We start from the raw sequence: 16,794 nt of genomic DNA, 5'->3' as shown, positions 1-16,794 counted from the left end.
TGGGACTGCGGCGATGAGCCCAGCCTTCTGTGGGGGAAGGAGAACGCTGCTGTGGCACTAGCATCTCCGTCCAGCTCTGGAAGCCTCTGAAGGAGCACGCGCCCCACACCAGCGTAGCGTGTGTGCGCTCCCCACGGTCTGCTCCTGAACCCAGACCGCGTCAACGCCACGGCAGTCCTGTAGGGCGCAATAGCGCCCCCCTCTGGCCACACACGCACCAGCAGCACGTGCACGTGAGCCATTCTCTCCCAACTCAATGTGTCTGTTGGACTGAAGACTGAACAGAAGCAGTGGTTTGACATTGAGCGATGTCAGAGGAGAGCGTGTGCTCGTACGCACTTCCTAATTTACACGGGGGCGGGGGTGGGCGGGGGGGGTGGGCACACAGATGAGCACCAAAAGATGTGCCATTTGGCCATTCAAAAAGTGAGAGAAAATATGAGTGGAAAAACGACTTGAGAAGATGTGCTGTAAAGATGGCTTACCATGTTTCAGACTAGACATCCGGGTCGTGTTGGATAATTACTCTGGAAAATCAAAGCTCACTTCATATTTGTGTTCATTTTAACCACTTTTCCACTGTGTTCGTTTCTATCCATCCATTCAACCCCTTACTCATTGTTTTTTCTGTTCTGTTCGGTTTGATTTGTATGTTTTATTATTTTATAATGCTGCTTCTTCCGAGAATGATCTTTTAACAAGGCTGCAAATGACTGGCTTAGAGCAGAGAGAATCTGATAGAGTTAGCGTTTGACTAGCATTTGCCCACTTCTCTGGTACAGTACTCCTGGTCAGCGCAAGAAACTGTGAGAAACACAAAAGAAGGAAAGTGAGAAATGTGAAAATGACCATGCTGCAGCTGTGTATGGATGTTTTAGTTTAAAAAAAAAAAAAAATGTGCATACAGTATTACTATCAAATGTGTATTGAAATGCATTTGACTTGTGTTACTGCTGTCAATTTCTGTGTCTCTGTTACACATGGAGCTTTTAATGGATGCTTTATGTGTATGTGTGTGGGGAACCGGGTGTGCTATTCAATGAAGGTTTGAAGGTAAGATGCATTGTACCATTTGTAAAAATTGACTAAACTTTAATTTTGACATTTATTACTAAGTGGTAGGTTGCTACAGATGTCACAGTGGCAAAAATAGTTTTGCACATGCTCTGTTTTCACCCAATTTCAGCTGAATTGTAAATGTCCAAAGTAGAGAAATGAATTGTAAATGCCAAAGTAGAGAAATGCTATTGTAGTTCACTGCCTGTGCATTTAAATGATCTCTGTGTGTGTATGTATGTGTACATTGTTCTGTGTGTATGTGTGTGTCTGTGTGAGTGTGTAATGGTGTCTGTGTGTTTGTGTTTATGCTTGTGTGTGTGTGTGTGTCATTGTGTATATGTATGTGTGTGTGTGTCATTGTGTATATGTATGTGCGTGTGTGTGTCATTGTGTATGTGTGTGTGTGTGTGTCATTGTGTATATGTATGTGTGTGTGTGTGTGTGTGTGTTATTGTGTATATGTATGTGTGTGTGTGTGTGTCATTGTGTATGTGTGTTCGTGTCATTGTGTGTGTGTGTCATTGTGTATATGTATGTGTGTGTGTGTGTGTCATTGTGTATATGTGTGTGTGTGTGTGTATGTGTATGTGTGTGTGTATGTATGTGTGTGTGTGTCATTGTGTATATGTGTGTGTGTGTGTGTCTTTGTGTATATGTATGTGTGTGTGTGTGTGTCATTGTGTATATGTATGTGTGTATGTGTGTGTGTGTGTGTGTGTGTGTATGTATATCTGTGTGTGTGTGTGTGTGTGTGTGTGTGTGTCATTGTGTATATGTGTGTGTGTGTGTGTGTGTGTGTGTGTGTGTGTGTGTGTGTCTGTGTCTTTGACAGACTCGTGTCCTTCCCTCTCCAGGATGAAATGAACTCCGTGGCAGGCAACCCTCCCCCCTTTAAGCCCCCACCCCCACCCGGGGTCCAGAGACGCCCCAGCCGGCGGGACCCCCCCAGACCAAAAAGGCCACCCTCTGCGTCATCCCAGGGCGGGCTGCACTTCACCGCCCCCTCCGGCCCGCCTCCCACGACCTCCGACCCCCCCAAACGGGAGGCGGTGACCGCCCAGCTCTCCCTAGTGAACCAGCATCCCATTGGCCCGTTCCCCCGGGTGCAGTCCCCGAGCCGGGCCAAAGCAGCCCCGCCCCCTCCTCCCTCTGTCCCCGCCCCCATCCCCGCGGCCCCGCCCCCAAGCCCTGAAAAGCTCCCGCCCCCTTCCTCCAGCACCAATCAGCACTTTGTGATGGTGGAGGTGCACAGGCCCAATGCTGAACCTGACGTCAACGAAGTTCGACCACTGCCGCAAGCCAGAGGTGAGGGATAGCGGTGTGAAGAATGTTTTTATACGTACATTTTTAGAAATTTTTTTTTTTTTACAGAAAAGCATAACATTTTTTTAAATATCTCATAACTTTTTCTATGGCTCACAAAACCCGTTGTAGTACACAGACTGCTCTCAGCTCAGGGAACTGGCCGTAAATCAGGAGTAAACAAAATCGTGAATCATACCTAAACAGTTTACAAAAGGACACGGTGGAGAACTACACTCAAAGGAAATGTGTTTGCCATCGAGCTGTGAAGAGGCTGCATTCTCGCTGAATGATTCCCTCCGATCAAGGAAGTGTGACAGAGCTGGGAACCGTCCAATAAAAAGCTACACAGCCAGCAGGTTCCTCAGCTGCCATAGCAGCCAGGGCTGCCACAAAAAGGATCTTTGCAGAGAGAGAGAGAGATAGAGAGAGCGCTTTCACAGTGTGATGTCAGCGATCAAGGACGAGAGGGGATAGATCTTCTGCCCCCCCCCCAGCAACACTTTGAAAGACGTATGAGGAGCAAGTCGACGTAAAATTATTCATGAAATCGGGGGAGAGAAATAAAATATTGGGCTTGGCGAAGGGCAGATGGTGCCTTCAGCTGTCCTGATCCATCATGTCCTGTCACTACCTGAGACGCGCTCTGCAGAATACCCCCGCGTAGACAGAGCAAAGCGAAAAGATTCAGCACTGCTTTTAAATCTCACTGCGCTTTACTAGGTGTTTCTGTACGGTCCCAAAAAGTGTGTGTGTATGAGATAGATAGATAGATAGAGAGTGTGTAGATGCATGTTTAAGAGTGTTTAGAAACTATGTGTTGTGGGTGTGAAAGTGCACGTGTGTGTGCAGTGCCTTCAAAATTCACAATTTTAAAATTTGAATGCATTGAAATATTTCCCCCTTCAACTACACAATAAATTGAATGCATTTACGATGCAAAAAAAAAAAGGACTTTTATTCAACATTCTTTTTCAAAACGAAAGACTTATATTTCTCATTTCTCAGCAGTGTTCACCCCCCCCCCCCCCCAGGATCAATACTTTGTAGATATGCCTCTGGCAGCAAATGCAGCTCTTCATCTTCCATGTATGTCTGTATGAGCTTTGCACTTTTAGATTTAGGAATGTATGCCCATTCACCAATCCACATGTGCTCCAACTCCAGCTGCCAGGTTAAACAGTGAGTGTCAGTGGAGAGCAATTGTCAGGCCATACCACACGTTTTTAATGAGATTAAATCTTGAGTTTGACTAGCCCATTCCAGAATACTGGCTTTCTTGTTTTTAAGCAGTTTCCTTGTAGTTTTCCTTTTGCTGTGTGCTTTGGTTCATTGTCCTGAGCTTGACCTTTGACCCTAAATGCAGACCTCTTGCAGGCTGAGTCAGGTTCTACTAAAGGACTGTGGCTTTATCTTTCTCCATTGGAAGGCACAGCAATTATGCTCAAGTATAGAAACACTGGTGCACGTGTAACTGTGAGAGTGTGTAAATGTGTGTCAGTGTTTGTGTGAGTACATGTATAGGTATATATGTATTTAAAAGTGTGTACATCTCTTCCTCTCTCTCTTTCTTCCTTGCTCTCTCTCTCTCCCTCTCTCTCTCTCTCTCACACTCCCTCCCTCTCTCTCTCTCACACTCCCTCCCTCTCTCTCTCCCTCTCTCTCTCTCTCACTCCCTCCCTCTCTCTCTCCCTCTCTCTCTCTCTGAAGGCGCCACTCTCTCCCAGCTGTCGGACAGCGGGCAGACCCTGAGCGAGGACAGCGGGGTGGACATCACGGAGTCGGGCAGGCTGAGCAAGGACAACAGCCCCCGTCCCGCCCGGACACGCCCCTCGCGGGAGGGGCAGGGAGGGGAGGGCCTCTCCAAACCGGTGAGAGGGCGGCGGAACGAGAGAGGGACGAGAGGAATGACAGAGGGACGAGAGAGGAACGAGAGAGGGACGAGAGAGGAAAGAGAGAGGGACGAGAGAGGAAAGAGAGAGAGACGAGAGAGGAGAGTCACTGAGCGAATCAGCCACATGTTACCGAGGCTTTAGGAAGATTATGCAGCCCCAGTACCAGAGAGGACTGTGCCTTACAGCGTCTCAGCGCTGGGAGATACGATATTAACCAGAGCTCGTTTGAGTTTTATTCCTCCCTTGTTTGTTTTTCCAAGTTCATTTTCAGTTCTTCTAATTTTAGTTCGTTTTAATTTCCGCTTTAGCTTGTTTTAGTTTTAGTTTGCCCTCCCATCTATCATGTGACTCTCATCTCATCGTACCGTAAAGTCACGGACAACCGGCCAATCCGAATGTGACGGATCAGGTGATGCCGTTGCTCCAGGGGTGGAGGCGGGGTGCGAGGGGACGCTAAGCCTCTGTGTTTCTCTTGGGGGGTTGTCCTGACCCCTTCAGTCGGTGTGTTTCAAAAGTACTTCAGTGATGTACTGCCAAGACACTGTGTGGGCGTTGTAGTTGTCAGGGGAGTGGGATTTTCCGGTGGGGGGTGGGGGGGTGTAGGGCTTGCCATAGGGTTGGGGAAATGGGTAATGTCCTAGCGCCACCCAGCAATTTATATTAACCCACTGTCTCACTATAACTATGTAATCATTCCTAACCTGTCTTTCTCTTACTTTATTTTTCTATGTTCCTTCTCTCTGTCCTACTCTCTCCTCTCTCCTTTCTTACTTTTTCCTCTCTCTCTCTCTCTCTCTCTCTCTCTCCCCTTCTTGTATCCCTTTCTGTTTTGTATCTCTCTCTCTCTCTTTACCTCTCTCTCTCCCCACAGCCGGGTTTGTTGGAGCCTACCTCCACCCTGGTGCGTGTGGCCAAGAGCGCCAGTACCCTGGGCATCGCCATCGAGGGCGGGGCCAACACCCGGCAGCCCCTCCCACGCATCGTCACCATACAGGTGAGTCACCACCCACACCTACCTGCCACACACCTGCATCGTCACCATACAGGTGAGTCACCACCCACATCTACCTGCCACACACCTGCATCGTCACCATACAGGTGAGTCACCACCCACACCTACCAGCTGCTCACCTGCATCCTTACCATTCAGCCTAAGTCTCTGCCCAACACCACCAGCCTGTCCCCCCCCCCCCATCATCACCATACGAATCGTCTCTCATAACTGCCAGCCACTCCCACCCCCTTGCATCATCACCATACATCTGAGTCACTGGCCACACCCACACTGCGAGCGGCACATTCCCGCAGCCCATTCACCCTTTGTCAGAACGCACATGTTCTTCACACGGAGTTGTCGGTGACTGGATGGGCTTGCCAGGCCTTGTAGTCGAGGCAGAGACCCACTGGACCTTCCCGTCTGGGCCTGATGCAGTGCTGGATGCTCTCGTATGTAATGGGCCTAGGTGGGCCGAATGGCTCGTTCTCTTTTCGATGGGTTTAATACGTCCTGTGTGCTCATTACTCTTACCCCCCCTGCCCCCCCCCCTCCCCAGCTGATGAAGTGAAACAGACAGGGTCTCTGGCGGATAGCGTAATGTTTCCTGTTGCTAAGAGCTTTGAAAAAAAAAAAAAAAACTACGGCCGTTGAATGTAAACGAGCCAATCAGGAGCTGCGAGTGTTTGGCAGCTGAAATAGTCTTGGCAGGAAGGGGACTCCTGGTGGCAGAGACGGAACATCAGGATGTGAGGAAAGCCATTTTGAGCCGGTTTAAGCAGAACACAGGCTGAATTTCATTACATTTAATTCGTTTAGCAGATGCTGTTATCCTGAGCACCTCCCGATAGAGGAGAAATAAGTGCTTTCACCTGCTTATTATGAGAACGTTTGTCAAACCTGGCAAACATCATACTCCCAGACCAGCAAGATGCAATATCACGAAAGCATTACTGTAAGTTAACTACGTTAGGCAAAAGACAAAGTACAAGTTCTTAAGACTACATCCATAACAAGGCCTTAGAAAATAAAACCCATAAAAATATCACCTGAAACCATAAAAATACCATAATTGGTACAAAGGGAGGGACTGCTATTGGGAGGGGATGAGAGGGAAACCAAGTCGCGGTCTGCATTGGGAGATGGCTGATGGTTGTGATGCCCCGACCAGTTTGGGAATTTGGTTCCAGTGCTGTGGGGGCCAGTGCAGATGGTCGTCGTGACTGGGACAAGGGGCTGTGCGGGCCGGGGGGGAGGGGGGGGGGCAGTCGCCTCCAGGTTGCGGAGCAGAGAGATCTGATCGGGGTGTCGGGTTTGAGGACTGACTGGATGTGTAGTGGAGCTGATTCATCCACTTACCTGCAGGATTACACCGTGGTTTTACTCTCGATCCGAGCGGCGACGGGCGGCCCGTGAAGTGGGGTGGGGGGTGCGGTGGGGTGGAGGGTCCGGAGGGGTGTGACGATCGCTCGGCTGCGTTCCACATTAGCTGCGGAGGTGTAGCGCCGCGAGCAGGGAGACCGGCAGGAGGGGAGCTGCAGTAGCCCAGGAGTGAGAGCCTGAGGGCCTGGGGTAGGACCCGTGTTGAGCAGGCGCTGTGGAAGAGGCAGCCATGCTGTGTGTGTCACTGAGAGAGTCTGCACGCCTGGCTCTCCCAGCATCCTTTACACTCCTCTCTGGCGTTCTGGTACAGCTCCAGCTCCAGCTCCAGCAGGGTAATAAACGGGCTTTCATTTCCTCATTCGGCATCTTCCTGCTCATTCTCTCTAACCCGTTTTTTTTCTTTTGTCTCTGTATGAAAATGTGGAATGACGTTTCTGAACCGAGCCACGGATCTGTGGCATTCCCACTTTCTTGAAAGCGCTGCTTTTCTTCCTCAGTCTTTCTTTTTTTTTCGTCTTTTTTTTTTCTTTTTCTTTTTCTTTTTTTCCCCCAGGGAGTGATTGAAAGCCATCCTTGGTGATAAGAGAGGGCTGATTACACAGCATGGGGGCTGGACGGGGTGGGCTCAGGTGGGGGGGGGGGGTGTGGGGGGCGGGGCGGGATGAATAGGAAATCATTGTGAGGAAGATCGGAGGGGAAGACCTTGCTTCCTCCCCCCCCCCTTCAAAGAATGACGGAGGGAGGGGAGGCAGAGGAAGAGGAAGAGGAAGAGGAAGAGGGCGGGCTTTGCTAACAGACAGGCCCGCTCGCGTGGGCTTCTGCTCAGGCTGCAGCGGAGAGAGGGAGTTGACTCAACATCAGCGTAATGGAAATCAGTGAATTTAATGCATTTTTATTTTCTGCCAGTCTCCCCCTTTTGTACTCAGGCTAATTGCAGCGAGGAGCGGAGAGGGCCGGAGCACGCAGAGATTTCCATATCAATACGCTGTCTGAATAGTGCCAAATTCTGCGTGTGTGTGTGGTTTTTTTGGGTTTTTTTTCAGGCTTTGAACTGGTGACTAGTGAAGTAATTACATTCGGGTTCACGCTCGACATTTTTTGTGTGTTTTTGTTATAAATCTGAGGCACGATTTTCAAATGTTCTGACACAATGCCGTCGCCATTGAAATGCGGTTATTCTGTTGCCAACTTTTGTACGTACCGAACTCAAAAACATCACCACAGCTGCGCGTGTTTTTATAGGCTGTGTCAATCGGTGTCTCTAAACTTAGTATGTCTAAATTAGGTTCCTTCCTTCACATTAACATAGCAGAAAGTCTTTTAACAGAAGTAGTTTGTGTTCTGCCTATGCTGTAGATGAAAAACAGATGCTCCAATCAAAAGAATCTAATGCTTCGTGAGCACTGTCGTGTTGTCCAAATTATATCGTTCCAATGAAAACTCAGTCCTTTACACCAGGATTCTTTCCATTACCGCTCTCTCTTTCTCCAAGCTTCTCTTCCTGTGGCAGTCAGGAATTATGGGTCTTTTTGTTTTTTTGTTATGTCTGTTTTTTTTCTGTTATGTCTGTTTTTTTTTTTTTTTGGTGCTCGGTAGAAGATACCAAAAGAAAAGCATTTAAAAATAAACACCCTCCCATATTTAGCCCCATCTTTGATTGGCTGGTGATTGGCTCACTGAGGCAATCACACGAGAGGGTCACCCCTCTGTGAGCGTCATGATTGGCAAGCGGGTATGTTTGTTAAAACATTTTTTTATTTATTTTTTATTTTTTTAAACCCTGCCAGTCTAAACAGTTGGCATCAGCTCCACCCTACCGGTTGATCTTCTAACCGGCCCGTTTTAGGGAAGCGTTGACCTCCCGCTCCCTCACACCCTCACGCCCGTTGTTTTTTTTTTTTTATAAAGAAAGGCCAATAATAAACTTGAGAGCATTAAATGTCACCTCCGGGAGACGATCTCCCAGCAGCCCACTGGAGCGTTTTATTTTTTTATTTTGTTTTCTAGCGGCCCGTACGTCACCCGTTTAATTAAGGCCGGGTCTTGGGCGATCGATGGCGGCGGGGTGGTTCTTTGTCTTGTGAATCTCCTGCTCTGAACAGCCCAGAGGCCAGGCGTGAGCCGGGCGTGATCAGCGGTGAGACGCGCCGATGGGAGGGACTTCTCCTTCGTGAGGCCTGTCCTCTCTCAGCCCATCTCCTTCGTGAGGCCTGTCCTCTCTCAGCCCATCTCCTTCATGAGGCCTGTCCTCTCTCAGCCCATCTCCTTCATGAGGCCTGTCCTCTAGCCCATCTCCTTGAGGCCTGTCCTCTCTCAGCTCATCTCCTTCTGAGGCCTGTCCTCTCTCAGCCCATCTCCTTCGTGAGGCCTGTCCTCTCTCAGCCCATCTCCTTCGCGAGGCCTGTCCTCTCTCAGCCCATCTCCTTCGTGAGGCCTGTCCTCTCTCAGCCCATCTCCTTCGTGAGGCCTGTCCTCTCTCAGCCCATCTCCTTCGTGAGGCCTGTCCTCTCTCAGCCCATCTCCTTCGTGAGGCCTGTCCTCTCTCAGCCCATCTCCTTCGTGAGGCCTGTCCTCTCTCAGCCCGTCTCCTTCGTGAGGCCTGTCCTCTCTCAGCCCGTCTCCTTCGTGAGGCCTGTCCTCTCTCAGCCCGTCTTCCTCTGGTCTGGTCCGGGGGATGGCCGGGTCTGATGCGGGGGCAGCGGGGAGGCTCCCTCAGGGTCCAAGCGAGGACCGCAGTGACAGAGCTCCAGTGCCGACTGTGGCCGGCGGCCCCGGCAGGGGCGGTGCACATTTTGGCTTTGCATCGCCCCCGGGGGTGTATGGGAGGGATTCGGCCTGTGGTGATAGAGGTGCCCATTGCTCAAGCGACCACTGTTAGCTGTCTGGGTGCCCTCCGCACATGCGTATGGTAAATGGTAAAATGGCAAATGGACTGCATTTATATAGCGCTTTTATCCAAAGCGCTTTACAGTTGATGCCTCTCATTCACCCATTCACTCACACACACACACACACACACCAACGGTGAAAGGCTGCCATGCAAGGTACCACTCAGCACGTTGGGAGCAATTAGGGGTTAGGTGTCTTGCTCAGGGACACTTCGACACGCCCAGGGTGGAGGATCGAACCGGCAACCCTCCGACTGCCAGACAACCGCTCTTACCTCCTGAGCTATGTCGCCCCATATGATTGGGCCTCGCCTCTGCACGTGTGCGGCTTGTGGCTGTAGTGTGAGAAGGAGGAGGAGGTGTGTTTTGGCAGCAGGGGGGCGTATGTGAGCACGCTGGTACATAGTTCCAGCACATTGGACATTCGGGTGGGATTAGAGATGTCAAATAAATCAAAAACATTTTTTTTTTAAACAAAAAATGGCCTGATGTGGAGAGGGCTGGAACCGAGGTGCGATGGGCGTGTGAACGAGGGTCGACCCGCTGTCAGGAGGTCAGTCAGAGAGTTCTGCTTGGAGACGCACCACGGCTCTTTCTCCCTCCGCTTCCACACGGATGCGTTCACCTGCCAGGAAGGGAAGGCAGAGCTAGGGCCAGCTCCAGAGGCCGTTGTCTGTGAAACGGGATTAAGGATTCGTCCGGCTCGTCCTCGCAAATATTTGGGAAACGGCTCACGATTTCACGGGCCCTCCGGCTGGTTCGTGTTTGTACAGACGCTCGTTCTGAAGGCGAAGAGTGAGGCCGGGTGTTCGAGTCTCAGTCGTGCCGTTGCCAGCTGTGGCCGGAGGCTGCATTGGCCCAGCCTTGCCGGGGAATGATAGAGGGCGGGCCAGCTTCTTCCGTCCGTCTCATCGCTCTCTAGCGGCCACTGCTGGTCAGACCAGGTGTGGACACATGAACCGAGAATATGCTGGTCTTGTTACCCTCTGACGACGTGGGCAGTGTATAATTGGTGGTGCGTTTGCGTTTGCAGTGTGGAAAAAATATAAATATGAAATGTAAATTTAATTTTGATTTGATTTGATTTAATCAAATTAAAAAGGTTTCCAAAAGCTAGCCAGCTATCTCGTTAATCCCACGTTCTGAAATAAATCCCCTGGATCAACCATGTTTCTGAAATACAATCACATGCAGTCACATAAATATAATTTTGTTCTGAATATTGGTGAAGCCGTGTTCAAATGTGTCTGTAATATCCCGGAGGTTTACTTGCACCTGGAGGGTTACAGTACTGCAAATAAAGTACTAAACCCCGGGTAATTGGATAGTTTACACCAAAAATATTACTCAAATCCCTTCCAGCTTCAGTTAATTCCTGTACAAATTTCCAAGACTGTGTCCCTATACGTCCTCTACATTTTTACACTGAAATTTGAAAGTTTGAAAGTTGTGCTTTCTGGAGTTGAAAAACGATTTCAGTTTTAGTGCAAGTTTTTCTTTGGCTCAGACAGTGTTTGGGTGCAGTGGGTTTCTGATGACCCTGCTGGCTTTACGGTGTCTGATATGGGTGCTGTTTACAAGTTAGTGGTTTAATGTAATTTCAAAGCGGCTAGTAGAATAAGGATACACCTGCAGAGGTCGTACATGTCGAAATTACATGATTATTAATATTTTTAATTGCATTTAATCTTATTTTAGTTTGGAACTATTTCCTTTGGCACAGGCAACCTGAGACCCCCAGCACTCTGGCACAGTATAAAAGTGGCTATTTGTGTTTATAATTGGGAATAAACCAGCTAAAAATTGATGTCTGGAAACATACCATTGCTGTGCAAGCTGCTCTGATGTTTCCTGAAGTTTTTTTCCCCTTCCTGAAGTGCTTTAAACCACCAACCTGTAAATGTCCTTGTAGCAGTGTTATAAAAAACAGTCAGAAATGCCTGGAAATATCTAAAAACAGGGATACTCAAGTCCTGGTTCTGAGTGCCCCAATGTCTGCAGGCATTTTCTCCTACCATGTACTACACCACCTGATTTTACTAATTATTTACCTCCTTGGTCCAGGAAGTAAGGTTGAGTAGCCCTGATCTGAAATATCCTTCATCACACACGAAAGATGTCTGGGTCCATTGAAAACACACACACTAAAACTGAAATAATATATTTTATACTCCAGAATGAGAACTATCCCTTTAAGGGTAAATCCCCCCCCCCCCCATCTGGTAATTATACTCACTGAACAGTTACAGGACTAGGACGGGTGCTTTTACAGAAATTGCCATCGCAAAAGTGTTAACAGAGCAGTAACAGCGATAACTGCTTTATCCATGGAGGATCGATTTCAGATACGGCGTACAGTTCAATAAAGTGGAGTAAAAGAAAATCTTTTCCTTGTGTGTCCCGCTGTGTTTAGAAAGCCATCATTGATATCGAACTGGGCGCTCAGGCTTCTGAGATTACATTGACCCAGCAGATACTCAGCTGAGTGTGTTCTTAACAGAGCCGGCTCCCGGTCTCCCTTCCAGTTGACACCAACATATTACAATTTGATGCATCTGAAAATGCATTGATTCTCTGTGACCAAATAGAGTACTGTGGCAGTGCAACTTATTACATGTTGTTTTCCTCCCCCCCCCTCTCTCTCTGTCTCTCTCTCTCTCTCTTTCTCTCTCCCCCTCTCTCTCGCTTCTCTCTCTCTCTCTTTCTCTCTCCCTTTCTCTCTCTCTCTCTCTTTCTCTCTCCCTTTCTCTCTTTCTCTCTCCCTTTCTCTCTTTCTCTCTCCCTTTCTCTCTTTCTCTCTCCCTTTCTCTCTCTCTTTCTCTCTTTCTCTCTCCCTTTCTCTCTCTCTCTCTCTCTCTTTCTCTCTCCCCCCTCTCTCTCTCTCCTCTCTTTCTCTCTCCCTCTCTTTCTCTCTCTCTCCTTTTTTTCTCCCCCGGTCCTCCCGTGCAGCGAGGTGGCTCCGCCCACAACTGCGGGCAGCTGAAGGTGGGTCAGGTGATCCTGGAGGTGAACGGCGTGCCGCTGCGGGGGCGGGAGCACCGGGACGCCGCGCAGCTCATCGCCGAGGCCTTCAAGACCAAAGAGCGCGACCACGTCGACTTCCTGGTCACCGAGTTCAACGTCGCCCTGTAGGGGGCGCCAGAGAGGCGCCGCGCTTGTGGAACCCATGGGGAGGGGCGCTGGGGGGAGGAGGGCTGTTAAAGGCGGGGGAGAGGGGGCCCGTTGAGCACGGCCAGGGGGGTCAAAATATGTTCTGCATGTTTTAGGCCATACCCCCTTTTCTCTGCTCCTCTTCCTCTTCCTCCCCTTTTCCCCACCCTCAGCACCTTGCTATAGGCCAGAGTTTGGGGCCCTGGGAGGAGAAATACTTGTGATTGGTAGTGAGCGCCAGAGGCTTTCCCATATTCGAGGGGGGGCGGCTGTTCACGACTGCCCTGTGAGAATACCCTGCGAAACCCCCTGCGGTGTGGGGCAAACACAGCTGACCAATGCCAGGCCCCCGATCCAGGCGGGCGTCCAGCCAATGAGAGAGCAGAGAGTGGGAGGAGGCAGAGACTCGTCACTGAGACGACGTGAAGGGGGTGGGTCCTCCCCTCCCTCTGCGGTTTAGACGCCCCCAACAGGAAACAGGAAGTGGACAGTCCCACAGGACCCTCCAATGGCTTCCACGTCCCACGCCCGCTCTTCCAGCCGACGCCACGTATCCGACGGTTACAGAGTTCCTTCCCGCCCCTGCCCCCCTCCCCCAGGGGTTCTACGGCGTCCCGTTTCTACACTTCCACCTCGCTGGGCGTGGGCGTGAGCAGGATCTCACGGGGCTGGACTGTTGAACTCTCTCTCTCTCTCTCGAATGTCGTACCACGGTGTGGGAGACTGTATTTCCCCCCCCCCACTCCTGCTAATGCCACTGTGTGTCTAATCTCTGTGTCAAACCGTCACTGTGTGCACCTGGGGGGATGTGGTTCTCACACGTACTCACAGCCGCACTGTAACTGTACCACCGCTCCACAGCCCTTTTCCCAAATCCCTCTTTTTATATGTACACGGAGCTGCCGGTTTATTTTCTAATAAGTTCCTCCATGTATAAATGAATAAATTTAAATACGCAAAAAGGAAAAAGAAGAGAGTTGTACAATGTGAGACTACACGAAGTGGTTTTTTAGGTGGGAACTTTCCAACAACGTTTAGAAAAAAACTGCCATCGGCGAAACTTCTTGGCTTTTCCTTTGCAACATTTTTTTTTTCCTCTAAATGACACCATTTCGATTGGCTCGTCTCCTATAGGTCAGCTGTGGTCTGTATTCTTTTCATCGGTCCATTGCGTCCACCGCACTGTAATTACACTCAACACTGGTGATGGAATGGTGGGGCAGGGGCTGGGGTTTGGAAATGTGGGGTCACTTTTGAAGCTTGGTGTTCATGTCGACGAGTCACGCGGACATGGGGGGTCTGTGCAGAGAACACAAAGGGAACCCCAACACATACACGGAGGTTAAACAGACACAATAAATAAACACAAATAGAGAAACTGAGGCACTTTACCGTTAATATTTAGTCATGGAGGACACAGCAAATGTGGGAAGGGGAAAGGAAAAAAGAAAAGGACTGAAAAGGATTGTGGAATAGGAGAGAGGGAGGGGGAGAGGGGGAGGAAGACGGGAGAGGGGCAGGGGGAGAAACTTGCAATTAGACATCTCAGGTGTGGGGAAACTTCAGGTGTTTTTTTTTCCCGGAATGATCGCTATAGTGACAGCGATCTTCCTCACAGAGGAGACAGAATCTCTGAAGTTCATAAAGGAACGAACTGAAGGACGATAACTCAGTGACTTGAAAAAAAATGCTATTTTGAACACGCAGTGACACGTTGTGTTTGTGGATGAGAGTCGTATGCAGAATACTGCTGTATTTTTCTAAAGGGACAGACAGACAGCTGTGTGGAAGGGTTCCATTCACCTGTGCACGTGCTCCCAAGATTTGAAATATATATTTATATTTTATACTGAATTACAATTATGAACTTGTAATGTATGGAGGAACATGAATACAAAATGTGTATACATACAATATATGAAGTTGTGATCTATATATATATATATATATATATATATATATATATACTGTAAAACTTTATACTGTAACTGCTTAGATGACAGTAAAGGCCATTTCTGAGTCCTGCCTGCTTTTGGCTTTTTGGCTGTTAATTTTTTTCTGTGTGTTTTAGTTTTAGTCTCTGAATGGGAGATGTTGTCATGGTGACTGAGGAGGAAGGGGCACCTCCAGGATAGGACCCCTGGTGTAAACGTTATACTGTGCCACTGTTAGAACACACACTCTGCTGGTGTGATACCGTGGCAACACAGATCCTATATATTCACCAGGTGATTGGCTCTGTGTTTGAGTGTTGAATGCTCTGTCCCCCTATTACTGAAAGCATTCCATTAATGCCAAGTCGAATACTGTAACTATGGATGTTTTGTACTGTAATATCGCACAAGAAACTCCTCTTGTAATTTGGCTAGAGGAGCTTTCCATCAGATGAGCCTATAGATTTTCTGCTATTGCAAGCTGGTAGACTGACTTAAAAAAAAAAAAAAAAAGATTTTTAAGCAGATGCAGTTGTCATGTACAACTTACAATGCAGTCCATACAATGATGTATGGACCACCGGCATAATGTAAGAATTGATCACACAAGAGAAACAATTAAACAGTTCCATAAATCAGTTTTAAAGGCCTGGAAGTAAAGTATTTGAGTCGTTTATGCAGGTCCCCTCACAGCGAAAGAGCTGCAGGGATCATTATGAAGTGCGCCAGCAATTACAAAGTTGCCGGACATCAGCGATTCTCAGATAGTTCCACGAGAGGGGTTGATGGACCTGAGATGTCGTTTAAAGAGATGGATTCTCAGTGGGTTTGGGAGGACAGCCAGAGGCTCTGATGATCTCAGCTCAAACCTTTTCCTCGTGCTGAGTAGTCAAATAACATCTGGTGAGGTATGCATACGGGGTTTGAGGCACTGTTCTCATACCCAGTTGACCATTAATTTTTATTGTATTATCAAAAAAAAAGAAGCTTTTTACGTGTGACAACAAAGGAGGTGAATTATCGAATTATCCTTTTTCCAACAGAGATGGAATTTAATCATCATATTTTCTGCTGCATATTTAATAAGGTAGGCAGTGCCTGGCTGTACATCACTGGCATGTACAAGTAAGGGCGTACTTGAATGTGAAGTCTCATATCCATATAAGTATACTAAACGCCTGAAAGTAAGTGGGGACCATTTTTCTTCATCGGTACATCTTAATCATGGGACACTGGTCAACCCTGAAGTGGATCCATTTTGCAGACAAAAGATTCTCAAACTGTTGCCATCCTAAAGCAGAGTTATTCAGGTTAAGCAGGGTGTGGCCTGCCAAAGATCTCACTCATTCTTGGTCCTTTGATCATTGAGAAAAAACATTGTAAAATATTGTATTATTCAAATGCATAAATGCACATCCAGGTCTGCATCTGTACACCGTCAGCATTCCTCACATTACCGACTATATAATGAGGAATGACTGTGAATGTCTTGCCCCTCTCTGACACCAAAGAAATGGTAGTTGAGAAGCCCTGCCCTGAACGTCCCAGGACTGCGTGAGCTGACGATATTCAAATTGCGAGCACTTGACATTCCGCTGGTGTCCATTTTGTTTTAAATGGAGAGGGGTTGTCAATCTAAAACGCTTGTGATTCTAAAATCATACTTGAAGGGCCACATCGGTTCCTGTCATCATGACCTCTAAAGCTGTGGTGGAGACCCTGCGGGCAGCCCTGGGAGAATAATAAATAATAATAATAATACATTTATTTTATATAGCGCTTTTCATGAACTCAAAGACGCTTTACAATAAGTGGTACATACATTCATATATGCTTACATACAATGAAACATACAATTCAGAGAAGGAAAAAAATAAATAAGGGCGGGGGGATGAGACAAACATCAAGGGAAAGCTAGGGAAAAGAGGTGGGTTATAAGACGTGATTTGAAGGAGGTGAGTGAGTCAGAGGTACGGATGTCAGGGGGGAGGGCATTCCAGAGTTTGGGGGCGGCAACTGAGAAGGCGCGGTCGCCAAAAGAACGGCGCTGAGAGGGGATGATGGTGAGGAGGCCGGCAGTGGATGAACGTAACTGTCTGGGTGGCTGGTAGGGGAGCAGGAGATCGGAGAGGTAAGTGGGTGCGAGGCCATTGCGGAATTTGTAAACTAGGAGGAGGAGTTTGAATGTG

At 48.4% G+C, this 16,794-nt stretch overlaps 1 protein-coding gene across 4 annotated transcripts in view; it reads left to right on the top strand.

Moving 5' to 3' along the window:
- Window positions 1-15,245, top strand: part of whrna (whirlin a) — a 91,036-nt gene extending 75,791 nt beyond the window's left edge. For 3 of the 4 annotated variants that reach the window (XM_064308016.1, XM_064308017.1, XM_064308018.1), the window contains 4 exons: window positions 1,914-2,364; window positions 4,072-4,232; window positions 5,128-5,250; window positions 12,471-15,245. In XM_064308016.1, coding sequence (XP_064164086.1) covers window positions 1,914-2,364; window positions 4,072-4,232; window positions 5,128-5,250; window positions 12,471-12,653 — 918 coding nt within the window. In that variant the 3' untranslated portion in view covers window positions 12,654-15,245. The remainder of the gene's footprint in view (window positions 1-1,913; window positions 2,365-4,071; window positions 4,233-5,127; window positions 5,251-12,470) is intronic. The other variant, XM_064308019.1, reaches the window with a different exon arrangement.
- The last annotated feature ends 1,549 nt before the right edge of the window (window positions 15,246-16,794 follow it).

This window comes from Anguilla rostrata, chromosome 14 (genome assembly GCF_018555375.3).
Source record: "Anguilla rostrata isolate EN2019 chromosome 14, ASM1855537v3, whole genome shotgun sequence".
NCBI lineage: Eukaryota > Metazoa > Chordata > Actinopteri > Anguilliformes > Anguillidae > Anguilla > Anguilla rostrata.
Note: the sequence above shows the minus strand (reverse complement) of the source record. Positions and strands in the feature narration are given on the sequence as shown.